General features: G+C 36.7%; 1 protein-coding gene across 1 annotated transcript in view; it reads left to right on the top strand.

Annotated features, from left to right (window-relative positions):
• LOC138711578 (sideroflexin-1-3-like) overlaps positions 1–17,097 on the top strand; it is a 28,061-nt gene extending 10,964 nt beyond the window's left edge. Inside the window, exons 3-8 of the mRNA XM_069842734.1 lie at positions 4,455–4,553; positions 9,259–9,334; positions 11,091–11,176; positions 15,606–15,733; positions 16,411–16,595; positions 16,965–17,097. Coding sequence (XP_069698835.1) covers positions 4,455–4,553; positions 9,259–9,334; positions 11,091–11,176; positions 15,606–15,733; positions 16,411–16,595; positions 16,965–17,030 — 640 coding nt within the window. The 3' untranslated portion in view covers positions 17,031–17,097. The remainder of the gene's footprint in view (positions 1–4,454; positions 4,554–9,258; positions 9,335–11,090; positions 11,177–15,605; positions 15,734–16,410; positions 16,596–16,964) is intronic.
• The last annotated feature ends 5,845 nt before the right edge of the window (positions 17,098–22,942 follow it).

The following is a 22,942-nucleotide window of genomic DNA, read 5'->3' as shown; positions in this document are numbered from 1 at the left end:
AGCCACACTTCTTTCCTGAACATTACTTTAAAACTGTCAAAAGTGCTAATAATGTCCCTTTTACACAATTCCCCGAAAAATTCTTCTTCTCTCGCCATCTGTTCCCCTTTCTGTTGATCTGGATTCTTTCTGTTAGAATGACTGACAATACGGTATGATGGTTGGTTAGGAAATATAGTTGTTTAGGCATCATTGGTAAAATTCGAAATTTCCCGAGGAATACTAAAAGCATAATCATTTATGATAGGAAAAATATATTTCCTAATAACTAATCTAGGTTCAAAATGTTTTATGTGTAACACTGTCATTTTAGGAGGACAGGAACTGATCACCCTACCCCATTATCTCCTGACTTAGTTGCCTCATAAGTGGTGCCCTGTTGGTATCATTTGAGAGGTTTAGACCTGTCTTCGGACAGTTGACGAAACAACAACAAACTGTAATTTCCTTAAATTGGAAATTGTCACGATTATGCATCTAAACCATTTGTCGCGTAAAGTTGTATTTTTCGAAAACTTAAATGCTGGAATATGAGACAGAGAATCCATTATTAGAATTGCAATCCGGTACACAACACGAACGTCCCATTTCACGACGTAATTAACACAAGAAAAAATCATAACAAAATCAAGTGGTAATCATGTTTGGACTGCCACCGGCGCATTTTGGCCACTCTCGATACCTACAATAAGGTCTGAGTATTGGAGATAATCGTTGATAGACCCAAGTGTCTTCTCTTGTCGCTTTTTCACTTGCAAATAGCTTACGCAACACTCGACAGATGGCAGCACGCGCATGCTTTTATATTTTTATATTTATATTTTTAAGTAGGTTAAAGCAACATCAAATAAGCAAAATTCAGCGCAGGAGTCAAAAACTTCCAATGAAACTGTTGCTCTGCTGAGCTGAGCTTTGAAGTAAAAATAAGACACATTTTCTTCAGAAAACCTCATTTATGCGGGAATTTCTCGATGATCTGTATTATCACCTACAGGTAGGTCTACACTTTAGAGTTTACCAGACATAAAAACTGTCACTTTGCACAATATACTGATAACACAGTGATATAGGCATAAAATGTACATACGAAAATTGAAAATTATTTAAGTAAAATTGAAATCTGACTATGGGATAAAAAAAATTAATATTAATCCTACAATAATATTCACAAGAAAACGGCATCAAGAAAGTTTTAAATCAAAACTTTTGAATGAAATTATGCCAAGGAAAAGTGAAACAATCTATTTGGAAGTTGACCCAGATCACAGACAATATCTTTTAAACATCTCATATAACAGCCACCACAGGATATGCAAAATAAAAAAACAAACAAACTATACCTTCTCTTCAAATCATCATAACTTAATATCTGGAGTGAAGAATAAAAACACTTTCTACATTATTAGAGCCAGAATGCTGTATGAATATTCTGCCTGGTCATCTCACAATGAATCTCTGTTGAGTAAATTGCATGGCGTAGAGAGATAAGTTCTACGCGCAATTATTCAAGCAGATTACAGAACTACAAACAAGTTTTTTTTATACAAAACAATGAATCAAAAGAAGAATTCTTTCACAAAAGTAAACAACAGTTTACATAATCAATCAGGAATCATCCAAATTCATTAATTTATAAAATTATAAATTCGGTATAAGCTAAATAGGCCTAATTACGAATTAGACACAAACAAAATCGATAAAAGAAAACAGCCGCAACTGTTCACTGCATATCTTGAAGGGGAAATATCAAATTGAAGAGGAAGACCTAGTAATATTATAAATAACATTAATGAAGAAAATTAAGTATGAGTCAAAAAACAATAGCCGTTCAGAGCAGAAGTGGTGTAAGTCAAAAATGGGTAATGAGGGTTAAAGTAAACATTCTGTAAAATGCAGCGCAAAGCAGCAATTAATATTCAATTTATTTAAACTATTAGTAGTCAGTGGATAGCACGAAAGGCACATTAATTGCTACTTTGCGCTGTATTTTACAGAATTTTTACTTTAAACCTCACCACCCAATTTTGACTTACACCACTTCTGCTCTGAACGGCTCAATATTGCTTGATCTCCGCAGAAACAGGACTTCAGTGAAACATGATGTTGGTTGGTGTAGTCTCTAGCGGAGGTTTCTTGTCATTTATTTATTGAATCCTGTGATGTTAAGTCCATCAGGTCTTCTCTATCACAAAACCAGAAATAGGCCTACAAATACAAAAAAAAAAAATGCAGAGAGAAGCAAATAAGGAAATAAAATAAAAAGAAAAACACAACCATAAAACATAGGTGGAGGAATAAATACAAGTACAGAGATAAAATCACAATAGGTAAAAATAAAAAAAATATATGTACAGGTGTATTAATTGCCTAAAATATTTTATTATTAATAGTGTATTATGCAATGAGCCTATAATGGTAGTAATTAAGACGCGATTATGTTTATGAAACGAGCATAAGCGAGTTTCATAATTTTCATACGAGTCTTAAATAGGCTTATCATTATAGGCAAGATTCATACGATTGTTTTTGTTCGACCATAATTAAATGTCTAAGTTTTGAGTTTTCATAAATATCTTATCTTGTTAGTTTACTGATAATCAAACGGTGACCACAGAGTATTTTCTGCGTGTTCTCGACCATTGCAACAGATGGCAGGCACGGACCAAGAGTGTCTTTTCAGCGTGTTCCCGATTAGTGCAACTTGCAGGCAAGGAGCACTTTTGCTCTACGCAGTATTTATTGATTTTTTGCAGGGCCTTGATTTGGAAATTTTAACTTCTAAGAAATACACATTAAAACATAGGAAATGAACTCAATTTATTAGAATACTAAACTTAACATGAACAGAATTTGTATTATTTGAGATACATGTTGTTGATTGTGCAGTTTGTGAAATTTATAATGAGAATGGCTTGCGGGTTGTTGCACGTACAATGTTAACCAATATTGGAAATCGATAATTGGAAAAATATAATAAATGCCAATACTGGAAATCGATAGTTGGAATAATATAATAAATAGCAGTATTTTAATGTAATACAAGGGTGGATCGAAAAGTAACGCACAATAATTTTTGAAGCAACGTATTTCATAGGTAAGCAAAATGAAATAATGCACAAGAAAGCTATAGATTTTACCTATTCTTCGACATTGGAACCAAGTCTTTCGACATATTTCTCCCATCGTGACACCATATTCAGTACACCTCGTTCATAAAACTCCGTTTTTTGGGCGTCCAGCCACCTGCGCACGACTGATTTCACTTCTTCATCCGAACCGAAGCGTTGTCCTCCTAGGAATTTCTTCATTGGTCCGAAGGTCAGACGGTGCGAGGCCTAGACTGTAGGGTGGGTGAGTGCCGCCTTTAAGATGTCTCTGACATTGGGTGGTGGTGCAGCGGTCACTGGTCGGCCGAAACGTGCTTCGTCAGCGGACTTCTTCGAAGAACCTGCATCACCTGGAAATGTTGCTATGATCCCGACAATCAAGCGCCATACACCTCCAATATTTCTCTGTGGATTTCACTTGAAAAAAAAAACGGACTACACCTCGCCGCCCTTCACAAGTGAACAATGGTAGAAAACGCGCCATTTTTACTCAGTAGTTACAGCTCGTTCCTCCAGGGTGACATCCTATTGAATATTTGCTGTCTGTAGCGCAAGATTCAAACTGGCTGCCAACTTTGAACGTCCTAACCAAAATAGTTTTCCGTAAAATAATTGTTGTGCGTTATACTTTCCGATTTACCCTGATATGTTATTAAGATCCAGTCACGTCACTTATAATTAGGATATTATAGTATGGTCGAATAAAAAGTAAGCTAAATATCTAATGATAAGTAAGTAATGATTATACAAATTTGAATAGAAACGAAACAGTAACAATTTCGAAACTTTTACTTTAAAGTTGAAATTTTCAGATATTTGCATTGTGCTCTAGGTCTACTTAGTAAAAACTTTGTGTTATGCAAAATTTTAGATTTTCATCATTTATAACTCTGACAAAGACGTAGTCACGTAAAAATGAATATAAAACAACTTTCTTACGATTACAGATAGAAATAGGATCATTATGATCTTGATAAAATGTTCTCCCAAACCTGATTACTGGACTTCATTACAAGATGAAAGCTACACTATGAAAAGTAAGGTCTCATTTTTCCGCGTTTAGTTGAAATTCACTGTTACAAAAATGGACATAATCATGCAGCAATGTTAAAATTCCATTTAAAATTCATCCCTTTTAAAATGAATTTCAGTCTTTTACTTACAAAAGCTTTGTGCCATTATTTCCCCAGACATTGGAATTCAATTCAAAGCAGAGGAAGGATTAATTCGCGGCCAGTATGTCCGAAATGTGTAAGAACAAGGTACGCAATGTGATACATAACGTAGAGTTAGCAACGCAACTGACTCGCTGGGTCAGAAGGAATTCTGAACCCTTCTTTGTTTCAGGAGCGCTGCTCCCATTATATTCTGGCAATGGGCTTTTCAAACGCTGCAGCTAGCTATCCACTACACGGCGCGATCTCCTAATTCCAAAGTCACTGACAAGTAAGACCATAAATTGAAGGGTTCAGAGCCATAGTGGGCCAAGCGGCATATTATATTAAAAACGTAGGAAATAAGGATTAAAATTAAGTAATTACCATAATTTAACGAAACATATAACAAATAAGACAAACTATGCGAATTAAAACTAAATGATATGTCAATCTTCATTAAACTATGGTATTTACTTAACTTTAACCCTTGCTTTCTCCGTTTTTAATAAATGGCGGTTGGCCCGCTTTGGCTCTGAACCCTTCAATTGTTCATATAATTACATTAACGTACCTGCATTTTCTGAGCATGTGAGTGAAGGTGGAGCGTGTTCATTCTAGGATGTTCAAAAGTAACGACAGCCTTGGTAGCGCAGTTGGCAGAGCACTGTCTTACGATGACTGTGTCTCGGGTATTTGTGGTGGACAAAGCCAAGGTCCCTCGGGTTTAGGTTCTGCGGTTCCCTCATTCCACCATTACTCTCCAGTTCAATATTTATTATCATTTCAATAGCATTTACCCAAAACTGCACTGTGTGATGTAGTATTGTGACAGACGGCATCAGTTGTGAAAGGACACTGTAGTAGACCTTCAATAGGTCCTTAAGTGCACATTCCTGAGTCGACAGATGGCACCACACAGCCGAGTTATGATATCTACCGATCGTTCGCACTTCACTATCATTTCTAAATAAAAGAATGGTAATATACAGAGTGATTCAAGAAGTTCTCCTCCGGTTTATGGAGGTAATTCCTGAGGTTATTTGGAACAAAAAATGTAAACAAATTAATGGGATCACATTACGGAGTTACAACACATTTTCGAAACGCGTCATAGTGAATGGCGCGCTAGGCATGTTTGTTGCCATAACTACGTTGGTGTAGATGTGTATCAGATTAAGATACAAACACGCGAAGAGTTGCTTCAACGCTTTCTGGATGCCGCGTCGACAATAAGGAACAAACGTGTGAAGCTGCGAAATGCTACACGTGCGATTCACACCCGTGCGGAAGGGTTCAGAGAGGCATTTTCGAAAATATGATTTAAATTCACTCTGAATGAAAAAGACTGCTATATAAACAATGAATTGTTTGTATTTCAATTTTTTTTTTTTTTTTTGCATTTTTGTTAGTGAAGTCCTGAAATAAAGATTTTTTCTGCCGTTTTCAAATTACCGTAATTCCGTAATTATGAATGTGATCCCATTAATTTATTTACATTTTTTGTTCCAAATAACCTCGGGAATCACCTCCATAAACCGGGGAAAACTTTGTGATTCACCCTGTTTAATAAGTTTGTTTGAGGTTGTGGTGCTAGCCTCGGATCCCTCCTCCGTACAAAGGGAAAAAAGAACGTTACTAAGCATACTTCGGCTCTAAAAACGTACCGATTTGAGGTTTGTGATAGACTTAACGAGAACACGCTTACTTTTAGAAACACATGTTCAGAGTGGTACTGTAAGACTTATTGGTTAGAAAGAGAGACGGTGTGGCATTCAATCTGTGAATGTAATAAATTCGGAGAAAGTATAAATTGTTTCGTACCTATGACAAACTAGAGGCAGAGATACCAACGAAAGGAGTTTTAGATAAACTTCTGAAAGTGATTAATGTTAGAGAGCTTTCTAATTAATCTCTAACATTTTAATATAAAATACATAGGTATAGTAAAGTACAGGGAAACCTCGATCCATCGCTTTGGAGAGGAACAGGGAACAAAAACGATAAATACGGGAAAACGATAGTACCGAAAATCGTAAAAATTACGGTATTTAGGCGCACAATAGATGCAACAGATTTATGGATGCCTCCCAGTGTTCCCTAGAAAATTTAAGGGAGAAATACTCACATAATCAGGAATATTTACGTACGGGTACGTATTTTCTTTCTGATTTAATGAAATTTTGCCTTCGAATTATCCAGATGAAAGTTAGAAAATTGGAATTACATATGAAGTTTTAACATTCGTTTCAATATGAATTTAAAGGGGATTAAATTTCTATTCAAATTAACCAATAATTCGAATTATCCAAGTATCCAATTGTATTATATGCTAATATATTACATTCCATTTTGTTCTATGCCACTATATGCCATTACATTCTATTACAGCTTATGATCAAATGAATCCCATTTACCCTGCCTCATGTAGTTAGCCAGTCTTGAAGTATGATCACGTGGTTTGATGCATGGTAGTAGTCTTACGTAGAGTAATCGATATCAGTAAATAATAAAACAGTATTAGAAGCGATTACAATGTACGAATGTCTGCTGCTTGTGAATTTATGTAAAATTAATTACTTGCTATCTATTAAAAACCATACAATTTTTTAATGAAGAGAGATATATGAATTTTTACGATTGTAAAAATGATTTGTATGTGTATTGTGGGTTGCATTGTAAATCATGTAATTGAGAAATTACTTTAAAATGAGAATAAATAAAAATAAAAGCAGACAGAAGTGCAATCAAAGAGAAATAATATTTTTGAACATATGTGACTTAAGATATATCGAGGGAAAGTATCTATCTTCATGAATCAGGACAATGTTTATTTAGCATCATTCACTTACAAAGATTCCGTTATGGTCTACAGTTCAAAATTGTTTCATTTATGAAGTTGGGTGCATATTTCAAATTTTGAAAAAAGCACGATCTAATACGCGTATAACTGTCGGCAATGAAGTACATAATGTAGATATGTTGCAGATATTTGAAATAAAAAACTTTATCAATTTTATTTATTGAGTGTAATCATCTGTTCACAATTCAAGGATTTAAGGAAATGCCGCGCTTCAATGCTAGATTCAAACTTTTTGATGTGAATGAAGGTTATAGCGGGCAAATATGTATATTCTTCTGAAAACCAGCTCAATCCTATTTATGGATACTTGTAAGAAAGTAATTTCAAAAGAAATGCACTGTCACGTATCTGATGAAATAATCGTGTATTTTTCACAATTTGTAGTCTAGTATTTGAAGTAGACACTAGTCCTGTGTTATATCATTTTGCAAAGAAGAGTAGTTTACCATTGAAATTTCCACCGCTGTAGAGTAACGGTTAGCATGTTATGGCCGTGAAACGAACGAGTCCGGGTTCAAATTCTGGTTGAGACAAGTTACCTGGTTGAGGTTTTTCCGGCGTTTTCCCTCAATCCATTATGAGCAAATGCTGGGTAACTTTCGGTGCAGAACCCTGGACTCATTACGCCGGCATTATCACCTTCATCTACTCAGACACTAGATAACCACCGCAGTTGATGAAGCGTCGCAAAATAACAAAATGAAAAAAACCTTTTAAATTGTGCATGTAGAGGTCTCAGGTACAATAATAATTAACCACGATCGAAGAAGTTACTTCGGGATGTTTAGAATGAAGCAGGCATTCGCGTCGGTGTCAACATTCATAGATTCATTCATTCATAATGTTCTGTCCAAGGGCAGTTCTTTCGCTGGAAACCCAGCATTCTTCAATCTTTCCTATTATCAGCCTTTGTCATAGTCTCCGCATATGATCCATTTATCTTAAGTCGTTTGTCATCTAATATCTTCTTATGTCCCGAGCTCTTCTCCCGTTCACCATTCCTTCCAGTTCATTCTTCAGTAGGCACTTCTTTCTCAGCCAGTGACCCAACCAATTCCTTTCATGTAATTAGTGATGAATTTCTGTTTTTTTAACTAAAAAAAAGAGCTATGGACTTTTGCATCAAGCAAATACTACAATTTTCTAAAAGAAACTGAACTGGAAAAGAACATCACACGATATGACAACGTACATTCACATATCCGAAGAGATGTTGGCCAATCACAATAGAAAGTCTCATCGTATGCTGCCTGAAGTTAAAATTTGAGTCCAACGTTCTTTATCTTATTTCCAAAGCTAGTAATGGTCCCTCAAGGAGCTCGTTTCTCGAGTGTGAAAATGTTTGTTGTCGCTACGAGAATAATCGCATGCTGAGCATAACAGGAGATCTGACGAGTATCATGAGTCTTCCACGACGCTGGTAGTAGTAGGTGGTAGTAACAGTAGGCCTAGTAGTACTTAGTAGTATTCTATTTAACGACGCTTTCAAATTTTGAGGTTATTCAGCGTCGAAATTCAATGTGAGCAAGAAATGGTTAACAAATTTTGCCTGAAGCTCTTTATTAAGCATGAGGTGCTGTCAATCTATGACAAGGGATTTCAACTCTATTCCCTCCCAGAGGACACCATGCTTAGGATTTTATCACCCTTTAAAAATCCAAGAACCTCGTATCAAACGGCTAGCATGGGAACCACCGAGGACTTCAAAACGCTGGAGAGCCATGGTTGAGAAGGATGATTACATCGAAGGATTATAAAATCGCATCGGTTTAATATTATTTCAAGCTGATAAAAAAATACTTTCGTGCTTTTCATATGAATTGAGTTGACCTTCACGAGTCACGGTATCTGATGCCTCTACATGCCCAGTTTGAACACCAACTCTCCACAATGCAAACGAGAAGTGTCTCCTTCAAATGCCAGGCTAAAACTATTGATTGACTAATGATTAATGCAACATCCACGAGATGATAGTGCTATCTCTTGCATTAATTCTGAATTTATGATACTCATACTGTATAAAACTCAGCCGAAAGCAATTTTAATATATCTATTAATCTTTTGCATTTAGATAGCTAAGATTTTTCTTGGCACAACACATAGTCTCATGCTATTCTTTCATGGTATTTCACAGACAACTTGTTATTGGCTACGGTGCGGGCACACTGGCGGCGGTTAGCACTGCTCTCCTCTACCATACTGCGTTTAAGGTGAGATGATAAATGCCGAAAATCCTCCTTGTTGGAAAGCAACATTAGTAATGCATTTAATGGATCACTTATTCTTTGTAACCCAATGTGGTACTCAGTTTTTCAGCTTCTTCTTGGTCAACGCTCTTTACATAGTTGTCAGAATTAAAGAGTGTGATTCCCAAAACTCACTCAGTCCATTTGACCTTTTTATTATTTATACATATTATGTTTCATCTCTCTGTCATATTTTAAGCATATTTTCTTCCAAAACAACGGTAAACCTTGTCATAGAGGTCGTGTCACTTGAAAACTCGCTCAGTCCATAAAATAGTGGATACAAAAACTATCCCAGCCCCTTCATAAAAATGGACTGAACGCGTTTTGGGATCACACTCCAATTGTTATAATATACAGAGTGGCCCACAGAAAGTGATATACGTTCATTTTAAATAGATAAATAAGATTAAATGCTGATTTTTTAAAATCTCATTAGAGGACAGGGGACATTTCAGATTGCGTCGTGAACGTTATTCAGTTGGGCCTCACTCATAGGATAAGGGGGAATTGTGATATTTTGAATGACATTATTGAAATTTTGAGTTCTTATGAAGTTACAGCTTGTTTCACAACAATACATATAAAAAACTGCGACTTTGTCCACCTGCGAACTCGGACAGCCTGAGTGACAGTCTGGTACACTAGAGCAGCGGTCATCATCACACAGGACCCTCGGGCTAGCGTCACTTACCCGCGAATAAGAGACTACACTATGGTGCATCCGTAGCTGCTGGCGGGTATGCTCTCTCCCTCTCTGCCTGCTGCACGACGGGGCATAGGATGTTGCACCGAACACAATTTACTCATTTCAGCGAGTGCTGACGGCCACTGCACTAGAGTCTAGACCACGTAGTCTTATCTACAGCACCAACCATCGAAAAGAATATTCATTCATTCAGTGTTCTGCCCAAGGGCAAACCCAGCTTTCTCCAACCTTTGCTATTTTCTGCTTTCCTCTTTGTCTCCTCATATGATCCATATATCTTAATGTCGTCTATCATTTGATATCTTATTATGGATTTATTAATTTGTCCTACAGAATAATATCTGTAATATTGACAATTAATATTTGTGGAGAAAAATTCGCTCCGGGTCCTTGGTTCTACGTACCAAGCGCTCTGATCACTGAGCTACGCCGAATTCAATCCACAGCACCGGATCGAGTGCGCCCCTGGTATAATGGCAGTTGACATTGGACATAAACGTCAATATATATGCCACAAAGGGAAATATTTAAGGAGGAAGGTTCTCTCATTTCTTCATTACTTTCAAGTCAAGACTAATCATTGCCAAGACTCAACAGATCCAGAGAATAATATTATAATATTATAAATATGGAAAAAAATAAATCTTGTTTTAGATACGACAATGGGATATTTTTGTCCAAGCAACAAAATCATTATTTAGTGTTAGTTCTAAAAAAGCTATAGCTGATCAGCAGCGAAAAGTAATAATTCATGAAATCATCCAATTCATCTTAAAATATAGCGTTTCTTACGCAATGTACGCCATCATTCTAAGCTGTTTTTTGCATGTTTCATTGAATGTGGGATCGGTTCTCCTCATGGTTCACGTTATGAGGACTTCGGTTGAACACATTGTGATTATTGATCAGCTTCTGCACGATTGATGAATGAAAGTTAGAAAAAAACACTAGCCATTACTTGGAAAACTTTTGTGCAGCAGGAATAAAAGAAAATGATCTCTGTGTTCGCAGTGTTTTGCACCCATCACTTCTCGCATGGGCCCGGCCCTGGCTGCTGTAGTGGGTACTTGCGTCACAGTTCCCTTCACTAGGTACAAGTAAGTTGAATCACGTGAAAATAAATAATGGTTAGACGATAGAAAAATATGAACAATGAAACATAAGGAGAAATTAAAGAAAAAAAGAAAGCAAAGCACGAATGAATGAATGAATGAATGAATGAATGAATGAATGAATGAATGAATGAATGAATGAATGAATTGGTGAAAAAGAATGAATAAAAGGAAGAAATAAATAAAAGAAAATAAAGAAAAAAGTAAGAGAGAATTTGAGGAATTCATTATGATTGCATGTTTAAAGTTTATACAGGAATTAGAGTAATGGAAGTAGGTTAAATTAATACAATTTGCTGCAGGAATTGTGTGGAATGAGCGGAATGAAATAAGCTATGAATAACAGTTAATCCTACAGTAATAACAATAATGATGATGATGATGATGATAATAATAATAATAATAATAATAATAATAATAATAATAATACTTACAAACTTACTTACAAATGGCTTTTAAGGAACCCGAAGGTTCATTGCCGCCCTCACATAAGCCCGCCATCGGTCCCTATCCTGTGCAAGATTAAGCCAGTCTCTATCATCATACCCCACCTCCCTCAAATCCATTTTAATATTATCCTCCCATCTACGTCTCGGCCTCCCTAAAGGTCTTTTTCCCTCCGGTCTCCCAACTAACACTCTATATGCATTTCTGGATTCGCCCATACGTGCTACATGCCCTGCCCATCTCAAACGTCTGGATTTCAAGTTCCTAATTATGTCAGGTGAAGAATACAATGCGTACAGTTCTGTGTTGTGTAACTTTCTCCATTCTCCTGTAACTTCATCCCGCTTAGCCCCAAATATTTTCCTAAGCACCTTATTCTCAAACACCCTTAACCTATGTCCCTCTCTCAGAGTGAGAGTCCAAGTTTCACAGCCATATAGAAGAACCGGTAATATAACTGTTTTATAAATTCTAACTTTCAGATTTTTGGACAGCAGACTGGATGATAAGAGCTTCTCAACCGAATAATAACACGTATTTCCCATATTTATTCTGCGTTTAATTTCCTCCCGAGTGTCATTTATATTTGTTACTGTTGCTCCAAGATATTTGAATTTTTCCACCTCTTCGAAGGATAAATCTCCAATATTTATATTTCCATTTCGTACAATATTCCCGTCACGAGACATAATCATATACTTTGTCTTTTCGGGATTTACTTCCAAACCGATCGCTTTACTTGCTTCAAGTAAAATTTCCGTGTTTTCCCTAACCGTTTGTGTATTTTCTCCTAGCATATTCACGTCATCTGCATAGACAAGAAGCTGATGTAGCCCGTTCAATTCCAAACCCTGCCTGTTATCCTGAACTTTCCTAATGGCATATTCTAAAGCGAAGTTAAAAAGTAAAGGTGATAGTGCATCTCCCTGCTTTAGCCCGCAGTGAAATAATAATAATAATAATAATAATAATAATAATAATAATAATAATAATAATAATAATAATAATGCTTTAAAACAGACAGTACTATTAAGAGGAAAAGCAAAGAACTGCTTTAGATCCACATATTAGGATATAATATTAACAGTTAACTGGTATACTGTGTAAAAACACATTCCGTAATTGTTGCTATTGTTATTTTTTTATTCATCTGTATGTAATTGATTTCAAGCTTGTATTAACTTTCTATAGTTACACATGTATTGTGCACGCAACTGTTTCGCGTCGATGTCGAAGAACACTGAATAACATTATTGCAACCTCCATGGATTATAATAAACTTTTCGAAGTACGTTAAGTGGACTCAGCTTGTGTATGGAAATGAACTCCTTCACATTGTTCAATTTTTCGGATTTTATGTAAGTATTTCCATGGCAAGCACATTTTGATTTCCGTGTCGCAAAATACTTTCATTTTTTGTTAGACATATTAGTTTACGTAGATATTACACGACAAAATAAAAAAAAACGCACAGAAGAGAGAAAGAAATAAACAGAAGAAGGAAGCGAGAAACATTAGAAGATGGAAGGAAGGAAGGGAGGGAGGGAGGGAGAAAGAAAGAAAGACAGTAAAATTAGGGAAAGGAAAAAAGGAAGAAAGGAAGAGAAAAATAAAAAAGGCAAAATGGAGGGTTAAAAAAATGAAGGAAAGGAAAAAGAAAGAAGGAAAAAAGGGGAATGAATGAAAGTGTGTATGTGTGCGTACGTGTGTACACTTTGTATAAATGCATGAAAGGATGAAGGAATAAACACTATTAAGGAAGCAAAAAAGAACACTGTAATGAATGCAATTGACGAACTAAATGAAGAATTAAGTGGTTAATTAATAAGTGCACGCAATAAAGAAAGAAAATTAGAAACAGAATGTATGAATGAATGAAAGAGAATGTATGAATGAATGAAAGAGAATGTATGAATGAATGAAAAGAAGAAACAAAGAATTATTGAATGAAAGTAAGGAAAGTAAGATAAGAAAAAAAAAGAGAAATGACTAAAGAATAAATTAATAGAAAAACAAAACACAAAAAGAACTTACAATAGAAGCTTTAATAAAATTGTACCTTGCCAATTACATCTGTCATCGTTTCATTACTATTGTGGTCAGTGTTTAACAATCCTATGCGTTAATATATATATTTCATTAAGATTTATCCCAGCAGAAACATAACATCATCATCTTTTGTGGTTGGACACTAACTTTTATATGGGGTGTTGTTTGCTGAAACAACAGAAGCATTTTCTTGTAGTGCTTTCTCCGGTGGTATTTTCCGTACGACACAAATCTTTCGAGCCGCCTCCGCTGCCTTTGTTTCTTTATTAAACTCAAACAGAAGAATAATGTCGGTAGTGTTCGTTTTCCTTTTTGCACTTGACACTCCATCTTCTTTAACCCACACATAGCACAAACTTTCTTCAAACGAGTAAAATTCAAAGCGTATCTACAAATACAACACTCCAAATGACAAAGGATGAACAATCTCCTTAACATCGCAGTGTGTGATAACTAGACCTCGGATTTTTAGGCAAATGCCTATTTAGTTCCTTTAGGAAAATGTGCAAAATAATTGCAGATGTTTGCAATTTATGGGAAATTATACTCATTGGGAGCAATTTATAGTGCCTAAAATATTATCTAAAATGGGGGTCAGTGCCTATTTTTTCCTTTTTGTGCCTAAACCTGCCTAAACAGGTGATTTTTATGTTTTTTTTTTAAGAATTTGAAGAACTTTTAAGAATTAATAGGTAATTATAGTTTAGGCCTACTTAAAATTATTTATTTTAAAATTTGTCTCACACACGGAATGACACCACATTGTCATGCGAAGACTATAGGCGAATTCGCGTCAACAGTGAAAAGATAACTATTTAGGCTGGCCGCCAACAATTGATATGCTTCTGATTAACGTTTTAACTACCAACCGTTTTGAATGCTTCAACGATAAATACATAGCTTAAATTTCATTTCTATAAGTCGCGTCGCTGTTATTTCTGGCGTGACTCCTCCTCTTTGCTTACGCCTCTCTCTATAAAGTCTAGGCAGGGAGTATCGTTCCCCATTTTTGTTCTTTCGTTGCCGAGTTACCAGACGAGGAATCTATTTGCCGCACCATTAAACATTATCATGTCGTAGATCCTATGATAATAAATCAAGCGCATTGTATTTGAGCAAATAATTGGGCGGCAAATAACGTCCTCGTGTGCTTTCTGCGAACACCAACGAAAGAGCCAAAATGGCGGGCGATTATATTAAGTATTTATCGAGTCTTAGGAAGCATATAACGTCATCAGAAACGAATGAAAAGACGCACACGTTTAAATGTATTCGACCTGCAACGTGATTGGTTGCCGGAAATAAGAGCGACAGGACTTACAGTTTTCTTCTGTTTATATGGTTTAGTCCTCATATCCTGTATTGTATTAGTTGCATTGTATAGCAGTGTGAAGAGAAACAATGCCGAAAACAAGTGTTCGAAAGCTTCTTTAATTCTTTGTGTAGCAAGTTTTTGAATAGTACCACAGCCCTTTTTGGCAAGATACATAGAAAAATGTAAAAATACTTACTTTCATGCATAACTAATCGTTTTGTGGCCCATTTTAGATACCAAAAATGCAAATTTTTTCTTGCCTAAAATTAAAAATTAGTGCCTAATTACATCATTTTGTAACCTATTTTAGGTGTCTAAAACGTCAAATTTTCATGCCTAAAATTCCGAGGTCTAGTGATAACGAAGAAAAACGCTAAGAACTTTTGCATCAACCTAGTGATTTGAATAAAATATTTCCATGCGGTTTTGTCTCAAACAGAATTTTTATATGTTATATTATATTATATTATATTATATTATATTATATTATATTATATTATATTAATTTTATATTAAAATTACTCTTTCCAAAAAATTTTTTCATCTTGAAAATCTTTCTTCTTATTTACTTTTTTAAATTATTAAATTGTTATTCTGTTACAGTGACATCGAGGATGGCATTGTTATATACGACAACAAAGACAAAAAGCTGGCATACTCGACTGTGGCAGCAAAATACTCCGTTCTACTCGATACCCTAAAACATGCACTCGTCGTCGCTCCTCCTCTTGGTAAAACTTTAGTTCATAGAAGTTGTACCTTAATAGACTAACTTTCTCCTAATCATTTCTGTCAACCGTAACGAGAGAACTTTCTCGATAGTAATCCGATAGCTCCATTCTAAGTGACATCATATTAATTTATAGACGTTAACTCGTGAAACCTACTTGCGTAAGGGGAAGAATAATATGGGCTGAGAGGCTTCCGTCCCTCGTTATGCCTCACTTGCAGCTAGCTAGCTCACTTACTCCGCACCATAAGATTCTTACTATGAAATACTGCTCACACATCCATTTAGTTCCACGAGGTAAAGAATGATCTATACTAGACTATAATTATGAACAGAATAACAGCGGTGGGTGGACAAAATAATAATTCTCCACTATTCCTACATATTCTGTGTCGTTCCTTCGCCAATTACCAACAAAACTCATTTCTCTTACAATAATTTGTTGTCAAGATATTATTTTTCGAGCAAAATAAGCAGAATCCATAAAAATCCTTATGAGTCGGGAGCGCGCCATGCAGCCCACGCCGGTATGCGAGAGCGCAGAGATTTGTATAGAGTGGTGAAGCAAGGTGATACAGAAAGAACGGGGGAGAGAAGTAGGCTATCGTTCAGCTGCCATTTATGTCTAGCCTTGTTTTTGTATTAGGCCTATATGAACTATAAGGATTTGCTGTGCAGTTGCGGCTCCCTTCTATATGGAGTACTTGGAAGAACGCGGAACACTTTGCCGATATCCATACCTTACGCTTCCCAACCAGATGCTCTTCCTCGCCTTGTTCTGCACTTTCCTCACGCCATTGTTCCGCGCCATTGTCAGTGATAGAGCGTCCATGCCATTCGATCGCCTGCAGCCCGAACTTCAGGTATGTATGAAGCTACACTGAATCTTATCAGTAATCTATATGAACGAAGTATGATGAAATGAACACGTAAACATTAATTAAACTAGTATACCGTCATAGACATAGGCCTATAAGCATCACTTTTTTAAATTTTAACCTCTTCTTCAGCGTTTCAATCGTTTGTAGACCGCCTCCTCCAAGATTCTCATAATGTGTTATTGGCTACAGTTCTAAAGTTACAATAACTTTTCATTGTCTAAGATCCTTTTCAGCTTTTTTTTAGAGACATCTATAGACAAAAAAGTATTTTTTTACGGGTGAAGTAAATAATACACTCAAGCTTAATTTCGAAGATTAGAATATAATTATCTCCTTTATAAAATGTTTCAGAACTGCATCACAAAAAGAGGCGCAGATCCTCCACCAAGAAGGGTGTTCTTCGACTTAGGATTGTGAAGTGTGAAATTTATTCCAATCGCTTATATGTCAATATTTTATACAAGTATTCCTTTGATAAATACACCCTTTTCACTTAGTGTTTAATTTTTTAATTCAATGTTTGTGATATACACATCAAAACAAGTTCTGCATAACACTTGTTCGTCGTGATTCAGAGCTTATTTGGGATTTTGAGCTAGGTTATTACAAAACAGATTGCATTCTCAAAAATATCATGAAGAATTTATTCATGTGTGAAAAGAAAATTATAAAAGACATTTGGCCTGTTGAACAGAGACTGATATGTTTTTTTTTTTTTTTTAATTTTGTCAGACTGTAACATTTCAGTACGAAACGTGGCCATCACGGACGTCCAGCAGGGTTCTTACTCGCCGTGGCATACCACGGATCTTGAGGCAGGCGATCCCACTCTTCGACGGCGGCTTCCATGACCCCTTGGCGGGTTATGGGAAGGTGTAAACGCTCGGCAATAGCACGCTTCAGCATATCTCATGCATGTTCGATTCAATTCATGTCCGGCGACATCACAGGCCATTCCATTCGGGCAATGTCGGAGGAAGTTTTGTACCACCTCCGCTTGATGTGATCTTGCGTTGTCGTCCACAAGAATGAATTCATCGCCGATTTCTTCTCGGAATGGACACACAATTGGTCGCAACACCTCACGAATGTAACGCTCGCCCGTCATTTTTTTTCTCTCGTTATTTATACTCGCTTTAACATCTCTGGTCATATCGAGAGTTAATCTTCTGTGTGAAATCCGAAGGTCTGTATACTATTGTTGAAACTGGTTCTATTGTTGTGAACTAGATGACGACTGTAGCGTATATGTATTACTGATTTGTTATGAATATGATTTCGGTGATGAATGAGGCCGGTGATATTCAGGGATGTTATGGTCCGAATTTCCTGGCATTTGCCTTACGGTCCAGGGGAAACTCTGAAAAACCTCAACCAGGAAATTCAACCCGACCGGGAATCGAACCCGGGTCCTCTGCGTAAGAGACCGGCATACTGGCCCCTACACCACAGAGGTCGCCCGTCGTCAATAGGCACTAGCGGCTTCCGCCGTCCCAGCATGATACTAGCCCAAAACATGACTGACCCTCCGCGGATTGCGTGAACTCCTTGGACATGATGCAGCCTGGCACTAGGTCTCTCATCCTTCCAGACCCTGGTGCGACGACTGTCGGGGTGCAAGGCGATCCTGGTTTCGTCCGTGAACAGCACAAAACGCCACTCCAAGTCCCCTTTCACGGTGTGGTTGGACTCGTCTCTGACGAACAGTTCTGTGGCGGTCAAGGAAGGGGACACGACTGAGAGACCTTGAATATAGGGTTTTCGCATGCAAACGATTCCTGATGGTCCGGGTGGAAACTTGCACTCCTGAAGCCCGTCGCAAGTCAGCCAGGAGTTCTGTGGCGCTAGTCATCGGGCTCCTTGTGGCGTTTATTATAGTCTAACAAAGCGGTCTTGAGCTGCTATTGTGGAACGAGGACGACCTGTCCTAGGAAGATCAGACACGGAATGTGTCTGCTGATACGTCCTCCATACTCGTAACTCGTCACTTTGATCGACTCCAAGACGGTTTGCCACAGTTGAGTTGACCTTGCTGGATCAATGCGACGATGTGTGTCCGGTTAAACAGTGTGATGAATCGCCTAGGGATGTTTATGTGACTGACAATATGCACCGAATGCGTACAAGCCGTGATATGAGGTGTCTACTCTTCCTCTGTAGGCAGCAGAAGATGTGGGAAGTGATTGGTCGCAAAACAGCGGACGAGCACGCGGATTTTTCAAAACGATACACTTTACAAGATCATGAATGGCATGTAGCAGCCTACATGTTTATTTTTTTTCCGTACTATTCGTCGTTATGAAAAACTTTTTCTGATGTGTATATTTATCTCAACACCTTATACATCAATACTTTACACAAGAATTTCATTGATAAAATAATATATCATTTTCACTTTCTGTTTAATTTTTGAATGTATTGTTTTATTTAAATTTTAAGGTGCATATTGCTCAAGACTGAAAAATACAAAATGTAGATAATTATGAAGATAGAATTTATAAAGTAATCCTTGTACCTTCATCCAAAATACAAAGCAGAAAACATTCAGTAGAGAAGTCAACACCTGTTGAGTGTCCTTATCGTGCAACATAGTTATATCATCAGTGAGTATGTAGGGGGAGGGAATAAGGTTTTAGTCTGAACTGAACAAGTAATATTAACCACCCCTCTCGCACCAAACTCTCTTTCCATTTGCCCAGCCATTCCCCTCTCGTGCAGCTCACATGCCAGGTCTCGCCTCTTGATCTGTAAAGCACTCATTTCCTTTCAAATGACTGGATATGTCTCAGGAAAGGAAAGACTATCCTCTGTATAGAGCTGTTTTAACTATATCATACAACTGAGTAAAAAAGTTTATATAAATGTTTAATTCTCAAAGGGTGTCGAGATAGTGCTCTCTGAGAGTTACACATAACAAGTCTTATAAGTGGCAAGAAGGAAAAACTAATGGCAATAATTACATTTATTGCTTATTTACATGGTATCAATACATTTCAACAGTTTAAAATTTTCACCACGGACACCAGTGCACTTTTCAGCTTCGTTGACAACTTAACTTCAAGTGTTGTTCTACTGACGTAGTCTTGTTTTTTGAGGGCAGCGCTATTCATAATGCGAGCGACCAATTCGTCCCTTGTACTTACTTTGCTTTTGTACAATTCGCCTTTCATCCACCCCCAAAGACAAAAATTGACAGAATTAAGGCCTTAGTGGCCAATGCACGTGACCGCCGCGGCCGATCCATCGTTCGGGAATTATAAGATCTAGCATTTCAATCACAAAATCCATAAACAAATATCATATTGATATATTTAGCATGTGTAAAGATGTGGACATTGTTAGAAACACTTGTAATACCAAAGACAGTAAGAAAACAACTACTGTGGTCACATGTTATTCAGAGTGCCTAGTGCTTGTCATTTGTTTCAAACTTGCATGCCCATCGAATTTGTACAGGCTAACTACAAACAGCTGTTTCTCTACACCCATTATGGACAGCGCTGTCAGACGATTTCAGAAGAGCGACACGTAGACCTACCATTCGTTTGTATGTAGTCATTTGTCGTTCAGTAATATCATTTGTAAGGCTTGTTATACGTAACATTCGAACAGCTGTATTTCCACAGCCATGAAAATTGGATGCATGTTTATAAATATGACATTTTTATTTATATTAGTCTTTACTCCCACCCTCAAAAATATTTACAATAATTCTTCCTGAATCTGCCTGTCTATAATTTTGGAGCTTTAGATTATTTACGTATTATATTTAAAGTGTGACTTGAGGCTTTCACGGTGGTGTCCATTTATGCAAAATAGCTCTTGTTAACGGATCCAACATATAGGTTTTCCCATTTCCCTTTCCCTACCTTCCCTGCTGACGGATCCTACATCCGAAACTTCGGATGTCTCACCATCTAGGAAACGATGGAAATACCGGTAATAAAAATTCTCGCATATACAGACAACTTGGGTTTAAATAATATATTTATTTTTCCTGACTGGACACTGTCACCTGAATAAGCATACACATATTGGGCAACGCAGGGGACCTAACCTATAGGAAATGTGGGATAGATTTTGAGTAATCACCTCGTATGTTTTGATAGTTTGTCCAGACTTAGGCCAAATCAGACATCAGCACCTCGGGGAAAAACGCTGTCTTCCTAGGAGATCCAGAAGACTGATCACCCAATATTGTTTCCTAAGTTCATTTCTAGTTTATGAGGCGCACAATGGGTCATTCGTGCCTTACTTTAGAAGAGGTCTATGCCATTTTAAAGAGAAAGAAGATAATTTATTCTGAAGGAAAAAAATTCCAACAGTTAATGAACTCTCAATGAGGTACGACACTAATACTCACCAAGCAGCTATAAAAAATTCTTTGTAAGTATACCTGAGTGTGATGTTTGGAGAGATGGTTAGGAGAGAGTGGTTGACTCGCAAATTGATAGTGTGGTATCATACAATACAAAAATATAAATCAATAAAATATGAGTATGAATCTAGAATACCGTAAGTATCGTCATGTTGTTGTATGATGTAAGTAGCGACGATGTAGAAAATAGTGTTTCTTATTCATAAAAACATTTTTCTAAACTGTCACTTTACATTATACCGGGCTTTCATTTCAAAATTTTCCAGTCTCAATAACCATTGTTTATTTCAATTAATTACGTTTAATTAAAAACCACGTAAATTTAGATATCGAGGCGGAAGTTTAAAACCATTGTTAATTGCATTTTAGGTTTCACCTCTTACCCCCACCCTTTAGGCCTATTATGACACTTAATCTGAAAGAGTATTAAATTGTTTATATATCTCATTCATTCTAACTTACATACTTATGGCTTTTAAGGAACCTGGAGGTTCATTTCCGCCCCTACATAAGCCCGCCATCGGTCCCTAATCCAGTCTATACAATCATATCCCACCTCCCTCAAATCCATTTGAATATTATCTTCCCATCTACGCCTAGGCCTCTCCAAAGGTCTTTTTTCCTCCGACTTCCCAACTAACACTCTATGTGCATTTCTGAATTCGCCCATACGTGTTACATGCCCTGCCCATCTCAAACGTCTGAGTTTAATGTTCCTAATTATGTCAGATGAATACAATGCGTGCAGTTCTGCGTTGTGTTACTTTCTCCATTCTCCTGTAACTTCATCCCTCTTAGCTCCAAATATTTTCCTAAGCATCTTATTCTCAAACACCTTTAACCTATGTTCCTCTCTCAAAGTGAGAGTCCAAGTTTCACAACCATACAGAACAACTGGTAATATAATTGTTTTATAAATTGTAACTTTCAGCATTTTTGAGAGCTGGTGACAAAAGCTTCTCAACCGAATAATAACAGGTATTTCCCATATTTATTGTGCGTTTAATTTCCTCTTGAGTATTCTTTGTATTTGTTACTGATGCTCCAAGGTATTTGGATTTTTCTACGTCTTCAAAGGATAAATTTCCAATTTTTATATTTCCATTTCATACAATATTCTGGTCACGAGACATAATCTTGTCTTTTCGGGATTTTCTTCCAAATCTATCTCTTTAGTAACAAACTATTAAAATTCTTTCGAGAAAGGAGCCACTGTGTAAACACAAAAACGACCTATGTAACGAGTACCAGGTACTACGAAACTACCAGTATTTACAAATTTAACCTGGTAGAGATAAGCCGTCAGGCCTTCTTTGCCCCTCTACCTTTATTGCTTCAAGTAAAATTTCCGTGTTTTCCCTAATAGTTTGGGGATTTTCTCCTAACATATTCACGTCATCCGCATAGACAAGCAGCTGATGTAACCCATTCAATTCCAAACCCTCTCTGTTATCCTGGTTAAACTTATCTTACACTGTTTAATAACTTTAATAACACATGAAAACTTTCAACAAGTTAGGCCTATTTAAGTTATATCCCAGACCCCAGATCACATGATCAGGGGCTGTATCAACAGAGGCCAATGCGCTTGTCTGACTTGAGACATTATTGCGACATAAAAAATCTTTCTTGCAGGCGCTCACTTACAGGAAAAAATTCGTTCGTTGCATTCGGATTTTTATTATAGAATCGCTCATTGTCCGCATTTCCGAATGATAGATAATTTGTATAAACAAAAGCCGCCCTAAATAAGGGTTCGATAGATCGGCCTACTAATCAATTCATAAAGAATAATAAGTAAACAAAACAATTTTGTGACACTTGGAAAGAAAAAGAAAAAACATTAAGATAAGAAAACGTAGGAAATCATTTACAATAAAAATTTTGTTGGGTACAAATGATTACTAATTATAGCTAAGGATGATTTTAACACGTGAGATCCTATGGCATC

This window comes from Periplaneta americana, chromosome 13, assembly GCF_040183065.1.
Source record: "Periplaneta americana isolate PAMFEO1 chromosome 13, P.americana_PAMFEO1_priV1, whole genome shotgun sequence".
NCBI classification, from domain to species: Eukaryota; Metazoa; Arthropoda; class Insecta; order Blattodea; family Blattidae; genus Periplaneta; species Periplaneta americana.
The sequence above is the reverse complement of the archived record's forward strand: the minus strand, read 5'-3'. Positions and strand labels throughout refer to the sequence as shown.